This window comes from Neltuma alba, unplaced genomic scaffold, assembly GCF_004799145.2.
Source record: "Neltuma alba isolate B1F8T4 unplaced genomic scaffold, ASM479914v2 tig00011318_pilon, whole genome shotgun sequence".
Taxonomy (NCBI): Eukaryota; Viridiplantae; Streptophyta; class Magnoliopsida; order Fabales; family Fabaceae; genus Neltuma; species Neltuma alba.
This window is the reverse complement of record NW_021636025.1, coordinates 223,772-239,325: the sequence shown is the minus strand read 5'-3', so window position 1 is coordinate 239,325 and position 15,554 is coordinate 223,772. Positions and strand designations below refer to the sequence as shown.

The following is a 15,554-nucleotide window of genomic DNA, read 5'->3' as shown; positions in this document are numbered from 1 at the left end:
ATGGTGTTGGTTTATGGTGCAAGATTTATGGACGTGTGAATGCTGTTTTGACCAAAGCATATGGGTTTTTTCGCTCCTCTTTTTGTTGATCGGAGAATTTCATTTTGTTGACCGAAGCATATCAGAGTTAATGAATGAATGAATTAAAGTGATGGGAAGATGGGGACGAATGAATGTGTGAAGCAAGGGGGCAAAAGAAATTATACATTTGTTGAAATTGCCTTAGTTGTCTGCATTGAACAATAGTTTGGCCTTATTTTTGTTAGATATTATGTTATATTGCGTGGTTGGAATTTTTGAGTTAAAGGAAAAGAGTATTTTTAGTGCTATGGGCTTTATGTATCATGATTGAGAATGGGTGGTGTAATTGTGTGCTGAATCCAAATATCGATAAGTTCCTATTTTTCTGCATGTTTGTAACGTAAGGCAGAGCTTGAATTAATTCACTTTTTGTGATTTGATTTACATATATTGTGGGTCTATACTGTTTGATTATACTGCTTGATTCTTGAGTAATTGTGGGTTTGATATATATGTAATTTCAACAAGAACTATGAGTAACGATAAAGGCAAAGCACATTAGGATGTGAGCACCACAGGTATGTTTCTGAAAATATGTGTTGATCAGATTTATAACAAGCTTTGTCAAGGATCTTCATTTACAAAACCAGGTTGGGACAATATTCATAGAGAATTCAATGAAAAGACAGGGAGAGGATATGAAAAAAAATAGCTGAAAAATAGATTAGATAACTTGAGGAAAGAGTGGAAGACATTTGATAAACCAATTGCTAATGAGATCGGCATAGGGTGGGACCCTGAAAGGAACACGGTGGTGGCATCTGATGAGTGGTGGGAGAGGAAATTACGGGTATGAAGTAGCTTATGTTAATTTATAAGTAGTATTATACTTTTGGAATCAATTTAACTATAGTTTACTTTTGACTTTGCAGAAAAATCCAGCATATGAAAAGTTTAGGCACTATGGGTTAAGGTTTCGCACTGAATTGGAAACTATATTCAAGGACACTATGGTATCAGGAGATGATATGTAGGCACCATCTTGGACCGAGCCTGCACCACAGAGGGGTGATCAGCCAAATGACTACCAACCAACAATGGATTGGCAAGAAGGTTCAGGGGATAGTGAAGAAGACACTGGATGCCGTGCAGGAGTTTCGGACTTTTTGGATGGCATCAATTTAACTACAAACACATCAAACACTGCACCCACTGTACCTAGTGCTTCAAGGAGTCAAGGGAAGAGGAAGAGAGGTGAAGGGTTGGACAAGTACAAGAAGCAAAAGATGCCAGCGACAAGAAGAATAGCAGATTCAGTAAGTTCGATTGAGAAGGCTTCAATTAGTACAGCAGAGGCAATAAACAAAATCTGCAACAGTGATAACACTACTGAGCTTACTGCTGATCTACTGAGTATGCCTGAAATAGTCAGTGACTTACAACTTTGTGTGACATGTTGTAATCTGTTGGCTAACAAGACATTCAGGGACATATATGCTGGTCTGAGAGAAAATCGGGAGGTATTAATAGCTTGGTTGAAGCACAATGCTGCGAACCCCCCGCCATATGCTGCACCAAAGAATCCTTGAGTTGTGCCTAGTGACTTGTTATGATTTCTGTTTATCTATCATAATGTATTTGGTTATTGTGTGTCATGACGATGTGTTTAATGGTTGTGTGTTTAATGACTCTGTGTAATGTTGTGTGTTTTATGACTATGTTTAATGTTGTGTTTCATGACTATGTATAATTATTATGTTATAGTTTAATAGCTATTTATCACTTATCTTTTCTCTCTCTCTCTCTCTCTCTCTCTCTCTTTTGTGAAAATGTTACTCACATTTAGTATTTAACTACTCACAGGTAACATAATCCATATCTGATTCAACGGCGGGTTGGGGCGACGAATGGTCTCAATTACTTCCTACTTTACATGAACACACAACACAGGTATCACAGCTAAGTGTGTTAATGGGTCAGTATGTGACACCTTTTCTATGCAAATAGCCATACAGAACTAGTGAACAAACGGGTTATTTATAGGTTCAAGAACTTTTGCATGGGCATGAAGGACGGTCTAAGAAAATGTTTCGAATGGAAACAGAGACATTCCATCGATTATGTTCTAAATTGGTTGAACATGGGTTGCAAAATTCTAAGTACATAGGTGTCCATGAATCTGTTGCCATGTTCTTGAATACAATTGCGCATGGTCAGTGTAATAGGATGATTCAAGAAAGGTTTCAGCGTTTAGGAGAAACTGTCAGTCAGTATTTTCATAGAGTGTTGGATGCTTGCCTCAATTTATCTCGAGAAAATATCAAGCCCACTGATCCTACATTCTCCTATTGCCACCCAAAAGTAGCAAATGATCCACGATACTTCCCATTTTTTAAGGATGCAATTGGCACAATTGATGGCACCCACATAAAATGTCAGGTTAGTCAAGCTAGGCAAGACAAATATTTTGGGAGGAAGGGATTTCTGAGTCAGAATTTCATGGCCGTATGCGATTGGGATATGTGCTTCACGTTCATGTTGGCGGGCTGGGAAGGTAGTGCACATGATGCTCGTGTCTTTAAATATGCTATTTCAACTCCATCCATGAATTTTCCTCATCCACCTAAAGGTATATTTCTGTAAATTTCAAATCAATTATTTTAAAATTAAGCTTCAATTGTATTATTTTCACCTCAACATAATTGAATCATGATTTTCTAGGCAAATTTTATTTGGTTGATGCTGGTTATTCATCACAAGTGGGATATCTTGGCCCGTACAGACGTGAGCGCTATCACCTTCTAGACTTTAATCGTCAGCTAGGATTTAGAAATGAGAATGAGGCCTTCAATTATTATCATTCAAGTTTGAGATGCACTATTGAAAGAACTTTTGGGGTTTGGAAGAATAGGTTTGCAATCTTAAGAGACATGCCCAGATTCAAGTTTCAAGCACAGGTCCGCATAGTTTGTGCAACAATGGCTGTCCATAATTTTATCAGGCAAAATTCTCCAACTGATGACCGCTTTATACAAGCTGAGCGTGGAAGTATAATAGATGAAGACAATAATCATCCAGCTGGTGAGGCATCCTCGTCAAGTTTAATATCTGCCACACAAATGAATCGTGTTCGTGACTCAATTAGAGACCAAATTGTGCAAAGCTTACGATCTAATTAGTTATGTGATTTTATTTACTTTAATTAGAGACGAAATGAATTTTAATTTAATTTATGTTTATGTTTGTCCATTATATATATTTAATTAAGTACGATCTGATTACTTGTGTAATTTTATTTACTCTAATTAGAGACGAAATGAATTTTAATTTATGTTCATGTTTGTCCATTATATATATTTAATTAATTATCTAAAATGTGTTTTTAAATTTGTCTTGGTAACAAATATTTTTATTTTATAATCTCACAAATAAACTATTTTTATTTTATCATAATAATTTTAGATATTTTTTTAACAATTATCACATTAAAAATATCAAACACTACTATTCAATAAAGTATATATCCTTTTCAGTCATTTTACAACTGAACTAATTTTTCTATTCATCCAAACAACTTTTAACTTTTCCAACTGACTTTTTAAAAGTACCTATCCAAACATACCATAACTGACTTTTACTCTAACTTCAGTTACAAAAGTCAGTTGGATTAGAAGTCAGTTTTGCCCAACGCCAATCCAAACATACCCTAAGTCGTTCATACCAAGCTCTAGGAGCTTGCTTTAAACCATATAAAGCCTTTTTCAGTTTATAAACGTGATCAGGAAAATTTGAATCTTTAAAACCAGGGGGTTGTTCGATAAAGACTTCTTCTGAAATATAACCATTTAAAAATGCACTTTTAACATCCATTTGATACAATTTGAAGTCTTTAATGCAAGCAAACGCTAAAAGTACTCGTATTGCTTCCAGTCTGGCTACTGGAGCATATGTTTCTTCATAATCAATACCTTCTTCTTGATTATAACCTTTAGCTACCAATCTGGCTTTGTTTCTGATGATTTGTGCAGATTCATCGAGCTTATTTTTGAATACCCATTTGGTGTCTATAACCGGATGATCATTAGGTCTGGGTACCAATTCCCAAACTTGATTTCTCTCAAATTGGTTAAGCTCTTCCTGCATTAGGACTATCCAAAATTCGTCGGATAGTGCCTCGTCAACATTGGTAGGTTCAATATGAGATATGAATACAGAGAAACGCACTTCATTGAATACTTGTCTCCGGGTTTTAACCCCTTCATTGACTTTGCAAATGACTTGTTCCAGTGGATGATCTCGGTTGTGTCTCCAGGCCTTAGGCTGCTCTAAATTTTCTTGTGAAGATGGTTCATTTAGATCATCTTTGTTTTCTGAAAAGGTTTCTGAAGGTAATTTGTTTGAAGACTTGTTTAAATCTAATTTTTGAAAATTTTGAACGATCTCAACATCATCATCTAGAGGTTTTGAAATTGGTTCGGTTTTAGCAAACACAACATGAATTGATTCCTCAATTGTAAAAGTATGTTTGTTGAAAACTCTATAAGCTTTACTACGATTAGAGTAACCAAGAAATAGACCTTCATTAGCTTTAGGATCGAATTTACCCAAGTTTTCTTTGTTGTTGTTGTGAATGTAGCACTTACTCCCGAAGATCCTTAAATGAGCCAAGTTAGGCTTTCTCCCTTTGTATAGCTCATATGGCGTCTTCCCGAGTAAAGTTTTGATGTAGGCTCTATTGGAGATATAGCAAGCCGTGCTCATTGCCTCTGCCCAGAATACTTGTGAAACTCCTTTTTCATTCAGCATTGCCCTTGCCATTTCTGTGAGCACTCTGTTTTTCCGTTCGACTACTCCATTTTGTTGAGGAGTTCTTGGTGCTAAAAAATTATGGTCAATTCCATTCTCATCACAGTAGTCGGCAAATTCGTTATTTTCAAATTCTCCTCCGTGATCAGACCTGATTGACACAATGGAAATACCTTTCTTATTTTGGACCTTTTTGGCAAAAACAATGAATGCACTAAACATTTCATCTTTAGAGGAAAGAAACAAAGTCCAAGTGAATCTTGAATAGTCATCAACTATCACAAAAGTGTACAGGTTTCCACCGAAACTTTTCACTCTCGATGGACCAACCAAATCCATATGGAGCATTTGGAGTGGCCTTTCGGTTGAGATTGTCTTCTTTGATTTAAATGAAGACTTTGTTTGTTTACCTTTCTGATAGGCATCACAACTAATATCATGTTCATACTGAATTTTCGGTAAACCGACAACTAAATCCCTTTTTGTTAATTTTGAAAGTTGATTCATGTTAACATGTGCAAGACGTTTATGCCAAATCTAACTTTCCTCCTTTTTACTAATAAAACAGTTTTCAGAGGATTTAGAGTCAATTTGAAGTGTATAACAGTTACTGTCCCTTGGAGCTCTCAGCTTTATATTCAACTGCTCTTTCTTCAAAGGTAGGTCGTCTTTGCTTATTACTATGCATTCTTCAGAATCGAAGATCACCCAGTTGTTTTTATCCGTACTCTGACTAACGCTGAGTAGATTGTGGCACAGACCTTCCACGTAGTATACATCCTTAACTTTCATGCCTTTGTCACTTCCTACCTCTCCTATTCCAGCAATTCTTCCGGATTGATTGCCTCCAAAACTTACTTTGCCTCCGTCTTTTGGTTTGAGAGTCGTGAACTTCTCAGTATCACCCGTCATATGTCTGGAGCATCCACTGTCGACGTACCATTTGTTCGTTCTGGATGCTTTGAGGCATACCTGCAAAAACACAATCATGTTTTAGGTACGCATATCTTCTTGGGTCCTTTTTGGTTAGTATGAGTTGTCCTAGGCACATAAGTACCTTTGGGTACCCATTTTAATGTCCCGTAAGTTCCTTTCTTCTTGTGATAACAAGAAGAGGTTGAATGACCTTTACGGTTGTAGTAAGAACATAGTGCAAACGGATTAGAAGAATGAATAGTATTTCTAAAGTATGTAAGATACGATCTACCACTACTCTTCTTCTTTCCCTTCGACTTATCCTGAGTAGGATCATATCCTATACCAGTTTTATCCATCGAACATCATTGAGCTCCTAGGATTACTTTGAGCATTTCACTTCCCTTAGTGAATTTCTCTAGAGTTCTTGTGAGATCCTCAGCTTTCTTTTTATTCTTTTCGCATTCCTTGCATACTGGAGGCAGGTCTACGTTGTCTTCAGGCTTTGTCCGTTGCTCCTCTAGAACCTTTATTCTTTTCTTGGAGCTTACCAACTCCTTAGTAATTCTTACTAATTCTAAATGTAATGCATTGTATTCGGACTGTAATTCATCATAAGATGGTTCAGAAATGATTACCTCATCTATCTTTGATTCTTCGTTTTCTTGGGCCACGAGACAGATGTTAGCGGTTTCTTCATCATCACTTTCTTCTTCCTCCTCTGAAGAGCTATCTCCCCAGATTGATGTGATGAAGGCTTTCTTCTTTCTAAATCTTTCTTTCTTCTTTTCTTTATCCTTCATTCTAGATAGTTGGGGACACTCTGCCTTGATATGTCCTGGCTTCTTGCATTCGAAGCAGATGATTGGTTCCTTTGATTCATTCTAAGATGTTAAGGCTTTGCATTTTGGCTGGAACTTCTTTCCAGCTCTGTTCTTGTAGAATTTCTTGAACCTTCTAACTATAAGGCCCATTTCATCATCCTCAAGATCATCTTCATTGTCATCTTCACTCTTTTGTGTTCTAAGAGCGATGCTTTTGTGGTTCTTCTCGTTCATCTCTTTTTTGTATTTTTGCTTACTCTCATATTTAGCAAGGCTTCCGAACAGCGCTGCAACAAAGCCAATAGATTCTCCTTTGGTTTCTTCAATTGCTGTCACTTGCGGTTCCCATTCTTTTGTGAGACCGCTAAGTATTTTCCTTACTTGATCTTCCTGACTGTATTTCTTTCCAAGTGCCGTGAGGTGGTTTATGAGATGTGAGAATCTAACCTCCATGTCTCGGATACTCTCTCCATCCTTCATTCTGAATAGCTTGAATTCAGTGGTGAGAGTGTTGATTTTGCTCTGTTTTACACCGGTGGTTCCTTCATGAGCTATCTCCAGGGCTTCCTATATTTCCTTTGCAGTCTCCAGGCTAGAAACTCTGAAGTATTCTTTTTGGCTTAGCACACAGGTGAGTATGTTGATGGCTTTGTCGTTTAGGGTCACCAGCTTCTTGTCTTCTTCGTCGAACTCTCTGGGACTCTTGCGTATTTGCTGTCCATCTACGGTTTTCATAGGGACATAGTTGTCGTGCTCTATCACATCCCATAATCCATATTCGGTGGCTTTAATGAAGATTTTCATCCTCATTTTCCAAAATGTATAGTTTTCACCATTAAAGCCTGGCGGTTTGGACGTTGAACACCCATCCCGTAGCACACTATCTCCGAATCCTGCCATGAGATCTCTCTTCTGACTGTTAAGTCTTTTCTGAAGAGACCTACTCTGATACCAAATGTTAGTGGCAGTCTTACCCAAGAGGGGGTGAATTGGGTGAGTTAAAAAAATTGCGGAATTAAAAATAAATACTATCAAAAACAGAGAGTGTAAGTTTAGGAAGATTTTACCGTAGAGAGACAAACACAAGGTTTATACTGGTTCGGTTTTAACCACTTGACCTACGTCTAGTCCTTAGAACACCTCTGAGTATTTTACTATCTTCCAAGATTGATCGGGCTCTTGGCGCCTCAGTATAGTAATTGATTCACTCAATCACTCCCCCTTACTTCCCGTAAGGTTACAAACCCACCCAAGAGTCCACACTCTTGAGTATCACAATAATGTAATCAATGATGAGTGAGTAATCTCTCTTACAGAGTGTATAGATGATAAACACTGACGCTCAGTAAAATTGAAAGAATAGAGTATTGAATGCAATAGTAAATTATCGCAGATGGTAGCTCGCGTATTCAATTTCGTTCATTAATGCTTCTTCGCGCCTTTTATAGTTGAGGTTGTTAAGTAATCATTAGACGGAAGAGCTTCCAGCCATTGTGACTCCGTTTGCGTGTTTTCCCAGTTACAACGGTTCCGCCATTAATGCTTCTGGGCTTCTGACACAGTAGGTTACAGGCTACGTAATCAACTATTGAAGAGCCGTTGTGATTTCTCTTCGTAATCTGCAATAACACTTTTAACTTCAATAAGTTAATCTTTGCAATGTAAACCTTAAGGTAGAACTGAACAGATGATAAAATGATTATTCATTGTTTTCAGGTGGAATCAAAAAGTCTGTTAAATATGCAAATAACAATATGGACATTCTTTATCGAAGTGCTGATCGATCACTGGTTGTTCGATCATGTTATTGATAATCAGAGTGAAAGCTTTTTGAATCAGTTAAATAAGATTATCGATCAAGTGATGGATCATTGATTTATTGATCAAGTGATCGATAAAATGCAGCAGAGACACTTATGCTGATATGTGAACCAGAGAAAGATCAGAGTCACTTTGATTATAAATCACTTAGCAAAATGGTCAAGATGATCATGCATGCTAAAAAATAGTTTGGAAGAAAATAGAGAGTTGAATTTGAGAACCATCATAGCTAATTTAAATAGAATTGGAAAAGTAACGTGATCGAACAGTTTATTGAATACTTGTTGATCGATCAGATAATCGATAATTCAAGTATTACAGAAATGAGACTTCAGTTCATGTTGATCGATCACATTATCGATAAACTTATGATTGATAATGTTATCGATAAATACCATGTGAAAATCATTCTGTGAAGAGCAGGGATTAATTGGATTTATCGAATAGGTGATCGATCAGGGAGTGTTCGATCAAGTTATCGATAAACTGTGAAATAAACATTTTGTTCTGAAGCTATTTATCGATCATGTTATATGAAAAAGTACTATTCAGAAAGATTCAATTATCGATAATGTTATCGATAACTTGGTTATAGAAGAACTAAGTATAAGCAGATAAAATACTGATTATCGATCATGTGATCGATAAGGTTATTGATCAACAGCTATGATGAGTACCTGCATTCAGAGAGTTAGCAAACAATGTTCGATCATATTATCGATAAATGAATGATCGATAATGTGATCGATAAATGGTGACAAAATCAATGTATAGAATGAGTATAGTGTATTACCATTTATCGTAGTCTTCACCGATAACTGATTTATCGATCATGTGATCGATAAATGCACTCTGGATTTGGTTCTCTTTATCTGTTACTTGTTTGATTATCTTACATTATCGATCAAGTGATCGATAATTAACTGTAAACTTGTATAACTTCTACGTTAGCGATAATCGATCATTTTATCGATCAACGGATTATCGAACAACTTATCGATCAAAATATCAATCATATTACTGGTTTACACTGACAATTTATCTGATAGCTTATCGATAAATATTTGATCGATCAACACACTGAACTACTTTAATCTAACTTTGTTATCATCAAAACCACAATCCTAACAAAGATTAGAGTTTATAAAACTGAATTACGTTGCAATGAAATCAAAATGTGAATAAGATGAAGTCTTTTTGGAATGAATTAAAACAATAATGAAAGAAAGCAATCAAACGAATAGTTTGTAAACTTAATTGAAAAAAATACCCCTTGGAGAATTGATTACGCCTTCATCACTTCAAATTATGGTGGGAGTTTACTTGAAAACTGATCTTAGCTAGTTTAGAAGACCTTCTAAACTTAGGAAAATTAGTATGTTAATAAAACCTTTAATCCAAAGATTCACAACACACTACTACAAAAACGTCCAATTTTGTCTCCTATTTTTGTCTGAAATTAAAAACAGATGAATATAGGGGCCCATACTTATCTGTTAGGCCCAAACAGACGTGTTTGGACCTCTATTTTTGTCTGGTCAGACAACAAGATGAAAATAGAGGCCCATATTATGGGCCCCATTTCGGGCCCACCGAGCTCTTTTTTTGGCCTTCAACTCCTCCTAAAAATACTTTTCTCCCTCTTTTGACTTACCACCTCCTTCTCTAACCATCTCCAAACTTCAACTCCCACCCCTTCTCTAAACCCTCCCCCCCAACTCGACCCCTACCTCTCTCTCGGTGCCCCCCATTTCCATCTCCCCCACCCCCATACCTCTTTCAATGGCCCCCCATTTTCATCTCTCCTCCCCCCTAACGCCTAACCTCCCCCCTAACGCCTAACCACCCCCACACCTTTTATAGGAATTTGACTAATTAAGGAAAATTGGTCAAATGTAAATAAGGAAAAATATTTCCAAGCCTTGGAAAATTAAGGAAAAATGAGTATAATATCCTTTGAGAATTATATGAAATTATAAAGTTTGGTTTTATGACCAAATTACCCTTAGAGAAATTACAAGAGAATTTAAGGGTGATTTAGGCTAATTAAGGGATTTATTTGGAAAATTCCAAATAAATATTTTTAAGGAGAATAAAATTCCAAGAAAATTCCTATGAGACTCCAAGGAGTTATAAGAGATTATGGAATTAAATGAAGACCCTCAAGCATCCAAGATTTTTCCAAATACTTGTGAAAAGTGGAAAAATCTCTAAAGAGGAGGAAATTAATTTTTCTTTTTATTTAATTATTAGGAAATTAATTTTGAGGCAAAGATGGAAATTTGGGAAGATAAAAATGAGGAGAATAAATTAAAGATCTGACAGAAAATAATTACAGAGGCCAAACTACTGTAATTATAGAAAGGAGGTTAAACTCAGAGCCAAAGTATACTGATAAAGCAAGACTAGTGTCTTGCAAATCAAATGGATCACATTGAGCCATGTGTCTAGCCCTCAAGGGAGAGGATTTAACTTTCCAGGTGTCACTCCTCAAATGGAGAGGATCTTGACTTTTGGTAATTAAATTCATTTGGATTTTGTTAATTAAGAAAGAGAAAGCAAGATTAAAGAGGGTAATGACACTTGGATTCTCATTAAAGAGGGTGGTTGGGATATTTTGGCTCATTAAACAAGCTCATCTCCCCCTCATTTTCAGAAGTTAGTTCGGCCAAGGGAGGAAAGGAGAGAAAAGAGAGGGTTTTGAAGAAGGAACAAGGAAAAGCTAGCATCTTTGACCATACAACCAAGGATTTAAGGTTAGTTCTTGGTTCTACATATGTTCTTGCTTTGTTTTCTTTCTTTCTATGGTTGAAAAATTTGTTTATCCTCTCCTTTGGGTGTTGACCGAACTGGTTATCTTGAGGGGAAGGAAGTTTTGTTGATCACACTTGCTAAGACACATCAAAACATGTTAGCTCCTAGTGGTTGCAAGTGAGTATAGGTTGTTTTGAAGCATTTTTCTTGGTTGTTTCTTTGGATATTCATTTTGGCCAAGATGATGACTGAACCCTAGGATGAGTTTTTCAATGTTTTAAGGCTTCCATGATGCTTAAAATGAGAAATGGTGTAAGGTAAACCAAAAGGAACAAGTGTTGGAAGCATTAAAACAAAGTTGTAATTTTTTGTTCAAGTACCCCTAGTGGTTCGGTCCAGAGTAGCTAAAAGGAGGAGTTTTATTTTCATATATCTAAGCACATATTTAGAATCTACATGAAAAACCATGTAGGAATAAGCCAAGAAGCAATTTTTAGGGTTAAAAGGAAACAAGTTCAAAAATAGTGAACAAAGGTGGAAGTTTTAAGAAGCAAGAGTCATTTTTGATTTGTGTTCATGCTTTTTCTTTATTGGTTAATGATTCTTGCTGCCCTTTTGATGGATTGCATTGCTAGGGTTTGATATTTGTGAAGGGAAAGAAGAGAAAGAAAGAAAGGTCAAGCTTTTGGAGCAAGGTAGTAAGTTAAACCTAGCTACTAACACTAACTTGTCATTATTGATTATTGCATGATTAATTGCTATTATGTGGTTGAACTTTCTTGATTGTGTTGTGGCTACTCTTTGCACTTTCTTGCTTTGGTCTTTGCATGATTGAGTTTTCCAAATGATAAGCATGCTAGTTCACCAATAGTAGTTAATGTAGTTATGCATAATAACGATGCTTGTTGGTGCTATAGTTGGTTAATTTGCTATTGGGATTCAATGAAATCTCATTCCACAAATGCAATCTAAAATTTTAGGGCCTGAATCCTCCAAGGGAAAGCTACAAATTGAAGGTTAAATTTATGGTGTCTTGCCACAAAAATTTGTGGATCTTTTTGGCTATGTATATATTATACTAATAGTGTTGTAAACACACTGACACTGCCACATTCACATGACTTTTTAATTAAGCTCCCAAACGTGTTAAATCACAAAATTCGGTATGATTATAGATAACATCTTGAGCTTCAATTTGATAACTAACACGTTACGAATGGCCAATTATACGATTTTTAATTATTTTTCAAAGTTAAAATTCAGAATCTGGGAAAAAGGGTTTTTGGCAAATGGACAGTGTTACCTTTCACAAAAATTTGATGCTTTTTCCTAAGTAATTGGATCACAAGATTATTTTTCCTTGAAAGATAACTTAAAGAGATTTAAATATAATTTTGAACTACCTCATTTCAATTTTTTTGGAATAAGTTATGAATTTTTGAAGTTGGACCAGAGAATTTGGATTTTTACCCGATGAATAGTAAAAATATGAAATTTAGCGTTTTTCAGATAAAAAGTGAGCCCAAGACCATCCAATGTGGTCTAAAATGGTTTTAGACGGAACCTAAGTTGATAAAATAGTAAGGTGTGACACCTTGCCCCTCGTGTCCCCTCCCCCCGTAATAGGTAAGTGGCATGATTTTCCATAGACGAAGCGGTATGGAGACATCCCTATAGGGTTCTTAAATACTGGTCGGTATGCCCACAGTACATCATTAAGCTTCAAACTCCAATTCCTTTTTGAAGGCTTTACCATTTTCTCTAAGATATGTTTGATTTCTCGGTTAGATACCTTCACTAGGCCATTTGTCTAAGGGTGATAGGCAGTAGATGTTTAGTGGGTGACCCCATATTTAACAAGTAGGCTATTGAGAAGCCTATTGCAGAAATGGGTTCCTTGATTGCTCACTAAGGCCCCAGGAATCCCAAACCAACTAAAAATGTTAGACTTGATAAACTCAACTACGATTTTGGCATCATCTATTTGAGTAGGAATGGCCTCTATCTGTTTGGAAAGGTAATCAACTACTATAAGGATATAATTAAAGCCATTAGAAGGAGAGAAAGGACCCATAAAGTCAATACCCCAAACATCAAACATTTCACAGAACAACGTGGGCTTTTGAGGCATCTCATGCCTCCAACTCAAACCCCCCAAATTTTTGGCATGTCTCAAAAGATTTACAAAATTCATAGCAGCCTTTAATTAGGAAAGGCTAGTAAAACCCGCTCTCTAAAATTTTCCTTGTTGTCCTCTTTAAGCTAAAATGCCCCCCACAAGACAATGTATGGCAAGTAATGATAATCCGTTGTTGCTCTTCTTGAGGCACACACGGTCTTATGATCTAGTCCCCATATAGTCTCCATAGGAATGCATCATCCCATACATAATACTTAGACTCATATTAGAGCTTTTGCACTTAATGAGTGGAAATAAAAGGTGGGGTTAGTTCGTTTCATGAGATAATTCACAATATGAGCATACCAAGGCTCCCTAAGAGCTATGAAACATAATATCTCATCAGGAAAAGAATTAAAGATAAGGTTAGATTTATCAAGTCCCCCTGTGTCTAAGGGCAATTGGCTTAAGTGATTGGCCATATGATTTTCAGCTTTGGCTTAGTCCTTTATCTCAAGATCAAACTCTAGCAAGAGGAGAGCCTAATGAAGCAACTGAGGGTTTGAATGTAGTTTTTTAAAAAGATACCGCACTGCTGCATGGTCAGTGAATACAACAACCTTGGAGTTAATCAAATAAGGTCTAAATTTATCTAGAGCAAAAATTATAGCAAAAAGCTCTTTCTCAGTAGTTGTGTAATTGACTTGCACAGCATCTAAGGTCTTTAAAGCATAAGCGATCACTCTTGAAAGTTTATCCTCTTTCTGCCCTAGCATGGCTCCAACAGTAAGGTTAGATGCATCACAAGAAATCTCAAAGTGTAAATCTCAATTTGGAGCAACCAGGATGGGTGGAGAAACTAGTTTGGCTTTCAAAATATCAAAGGCAATTTTACAGGTTTCATTAAATTTAAACTCCACATCCTTTTTCAAAAGATTTGAAAGTGGCAAGGCAATTTTGCTAAAGTCTTTTATAAATCTCTTATAGAACCCCGCATGCCCCAAAAAGGATTGAATGTTTTTAAGATTAGTAGGATATGGGAGGGAAGAGGTAATTTTAATTTTTGTCTTATCTACGTCTATGCCTTTGTAAGAAATCAAATGGCCTAAAACTATACCCTCATTGACCATAAAGTGGCATTTTTCAAAATTTAGAATTAGCTTGTTTTCAATGCATCTTTGTAAAACCTGTTCTAAACTAGACAAGCAGGAAGCAAAAGAGTTATCATACACGCTAAAGTCATCCATGAATACTTCCATGCAATTCCCCAAGAAATCATTGAAGATCAACATCATGTGTCACATCCAGTAGTATGTTGACTAGAAATAAGGATATTCCTAAACATTTAAGGGCAAAAAATGATAAGGAAAAATAGAAGAATTTTGGTGGAAAATAATTATTATGATTTTCCAAGTCAATTATGAAAAGTTTAACTAATTAAGAGAAATTGGTCAAGAATAATTATGAAAAAATATTTTCAAGTCTCAGAAAATTAAGAAAAAATAAAGATAATATTCCTCAAGAATTATATGAGGTTATATAATTGGTTTTATAACCAAATTATCCTTGGAAAAATTACAAAGGAATTTAAGGGTGATTTAGATTAATTTGAGGCCTTTTATTTGGAAAATTCCAAATAAATATTGGAAGGAGAATAAAATCCCAAGAAATTATAAGAGATTATGGGATTAAAAAGAGACTCTCAAATATCCAAGATTTTTCCTAATTATTTGGACAGTGATCAAGGAAAAGCAAGTAAATTTGATATTCCAACCAAGATTCAAGCTTGGTTAGTTGTTCTAAGATGTTCTTTGCTTGTTTTCTCAAGTTGTATGGTTAGAAAAATCATTTCTTGTCCCTTCTTGTTGCTGGCTGAAATGGTTATAGTGTAGGGAAGGAAGTTTTATTGTTCAAACTTGTTGAAATACTTCAAATCTTGGTTATTCTAAGTGATTTCAAGTGGTTGTATGTTGTATTTCTTTGTTGCTTCTCAAGAGGTACTGTTTGACCAAGGAAACTGAACCTTAGGATAATGTTTTTCAATTTTTTGATGCTTCCATTGTGTTCAAAATGAAAAATGGTGTAGGATAAACCTAAAGAACAAGTGCTGGAAGCATTAAAATCAAAGTTGAAATTTTTAGAACTTAAACCTAAGTGTTCAACCAACTTGAATCTGGAGGAAGGAGTTTTCTTTTCCTAAATCCAAGTACATATTTGGAATCTACATGAAAAATCATGTAGGGATGAACCAAGAAAGGATTTTTAGGGTTAAGGAAACAAAGCTCAAAAATTAA

General features: G+C 35.8%; 2 protein-coding genes across 2 annotated transcripts; both read left to right on the top strand.

Moving 5' to 3' along the window:
* The first annotated feature begins 801 nt into the window (after window positions 1–801).
* Window positions 802–1,610, top strand: LOC114711770 (uncharacterized). Its single transcript, XM_028896198.1, has 2 exons — window positions 802–871; window positions 954–1,610. The coding sequence occupies exon 2, from the start codon at window positions 1,119–1,121 to the stop codon at window positions 1,608–1,610; it is 492 nt and encodes a 163-aa protein (XP_028752031.1). The 5' UTR covers window positions 802–871; window positions 954–1,118.
* A 917-nt stretch (window positions 1,611–2,527) lies between these two features.
* On the top strand, window positions 2,528–3,224 carry LOC114711787 (uncharacterized). Its single transcript, XM_028896211.1, has 2 exons — window positions 2,528–2,575; window positions 2,743–3,224. The coding sequence occupies exons 1-2, from the start codon at window positions 2,542–2,544 to the stop codon at window positions 3,198–3,200; spliced, it is 492 nt and encodes a 163-aa protein (XP_028752044.1). The 5' UTR covers window positions 2,528–2,541; the 3' UTR covers window positions 3,201–3,224.
* Window positions 3,225–15,554: the final 12,330 nt, after the last annotated feature.

What these genes read in the sequence shown, in the direction of transcription:
- LOC114711770 (XM_028896198.1), top strand. Translation starts at nt 1,119, where the DNA reads ATGGATTGGCAAGAAGGTTCAGGGGATAGTGAAGAAGACACTGGATGC.
- LOC114711787 (XM_028896211.1), top strand. Translation starts at nt 2,542, where the DNA reads ATGTGCTTCACGTTCATGTTGGCGGGCTGGGAAG. An exon ending in CATGTTGGCGGGCTGGGAAG is followed by an intron (nt 2,576 to 2,742) that starts GTAGTGCACATG and finishes ATGATTTTCTAG; the next exon opens with GCAAATTTTATTTGGTTGAT.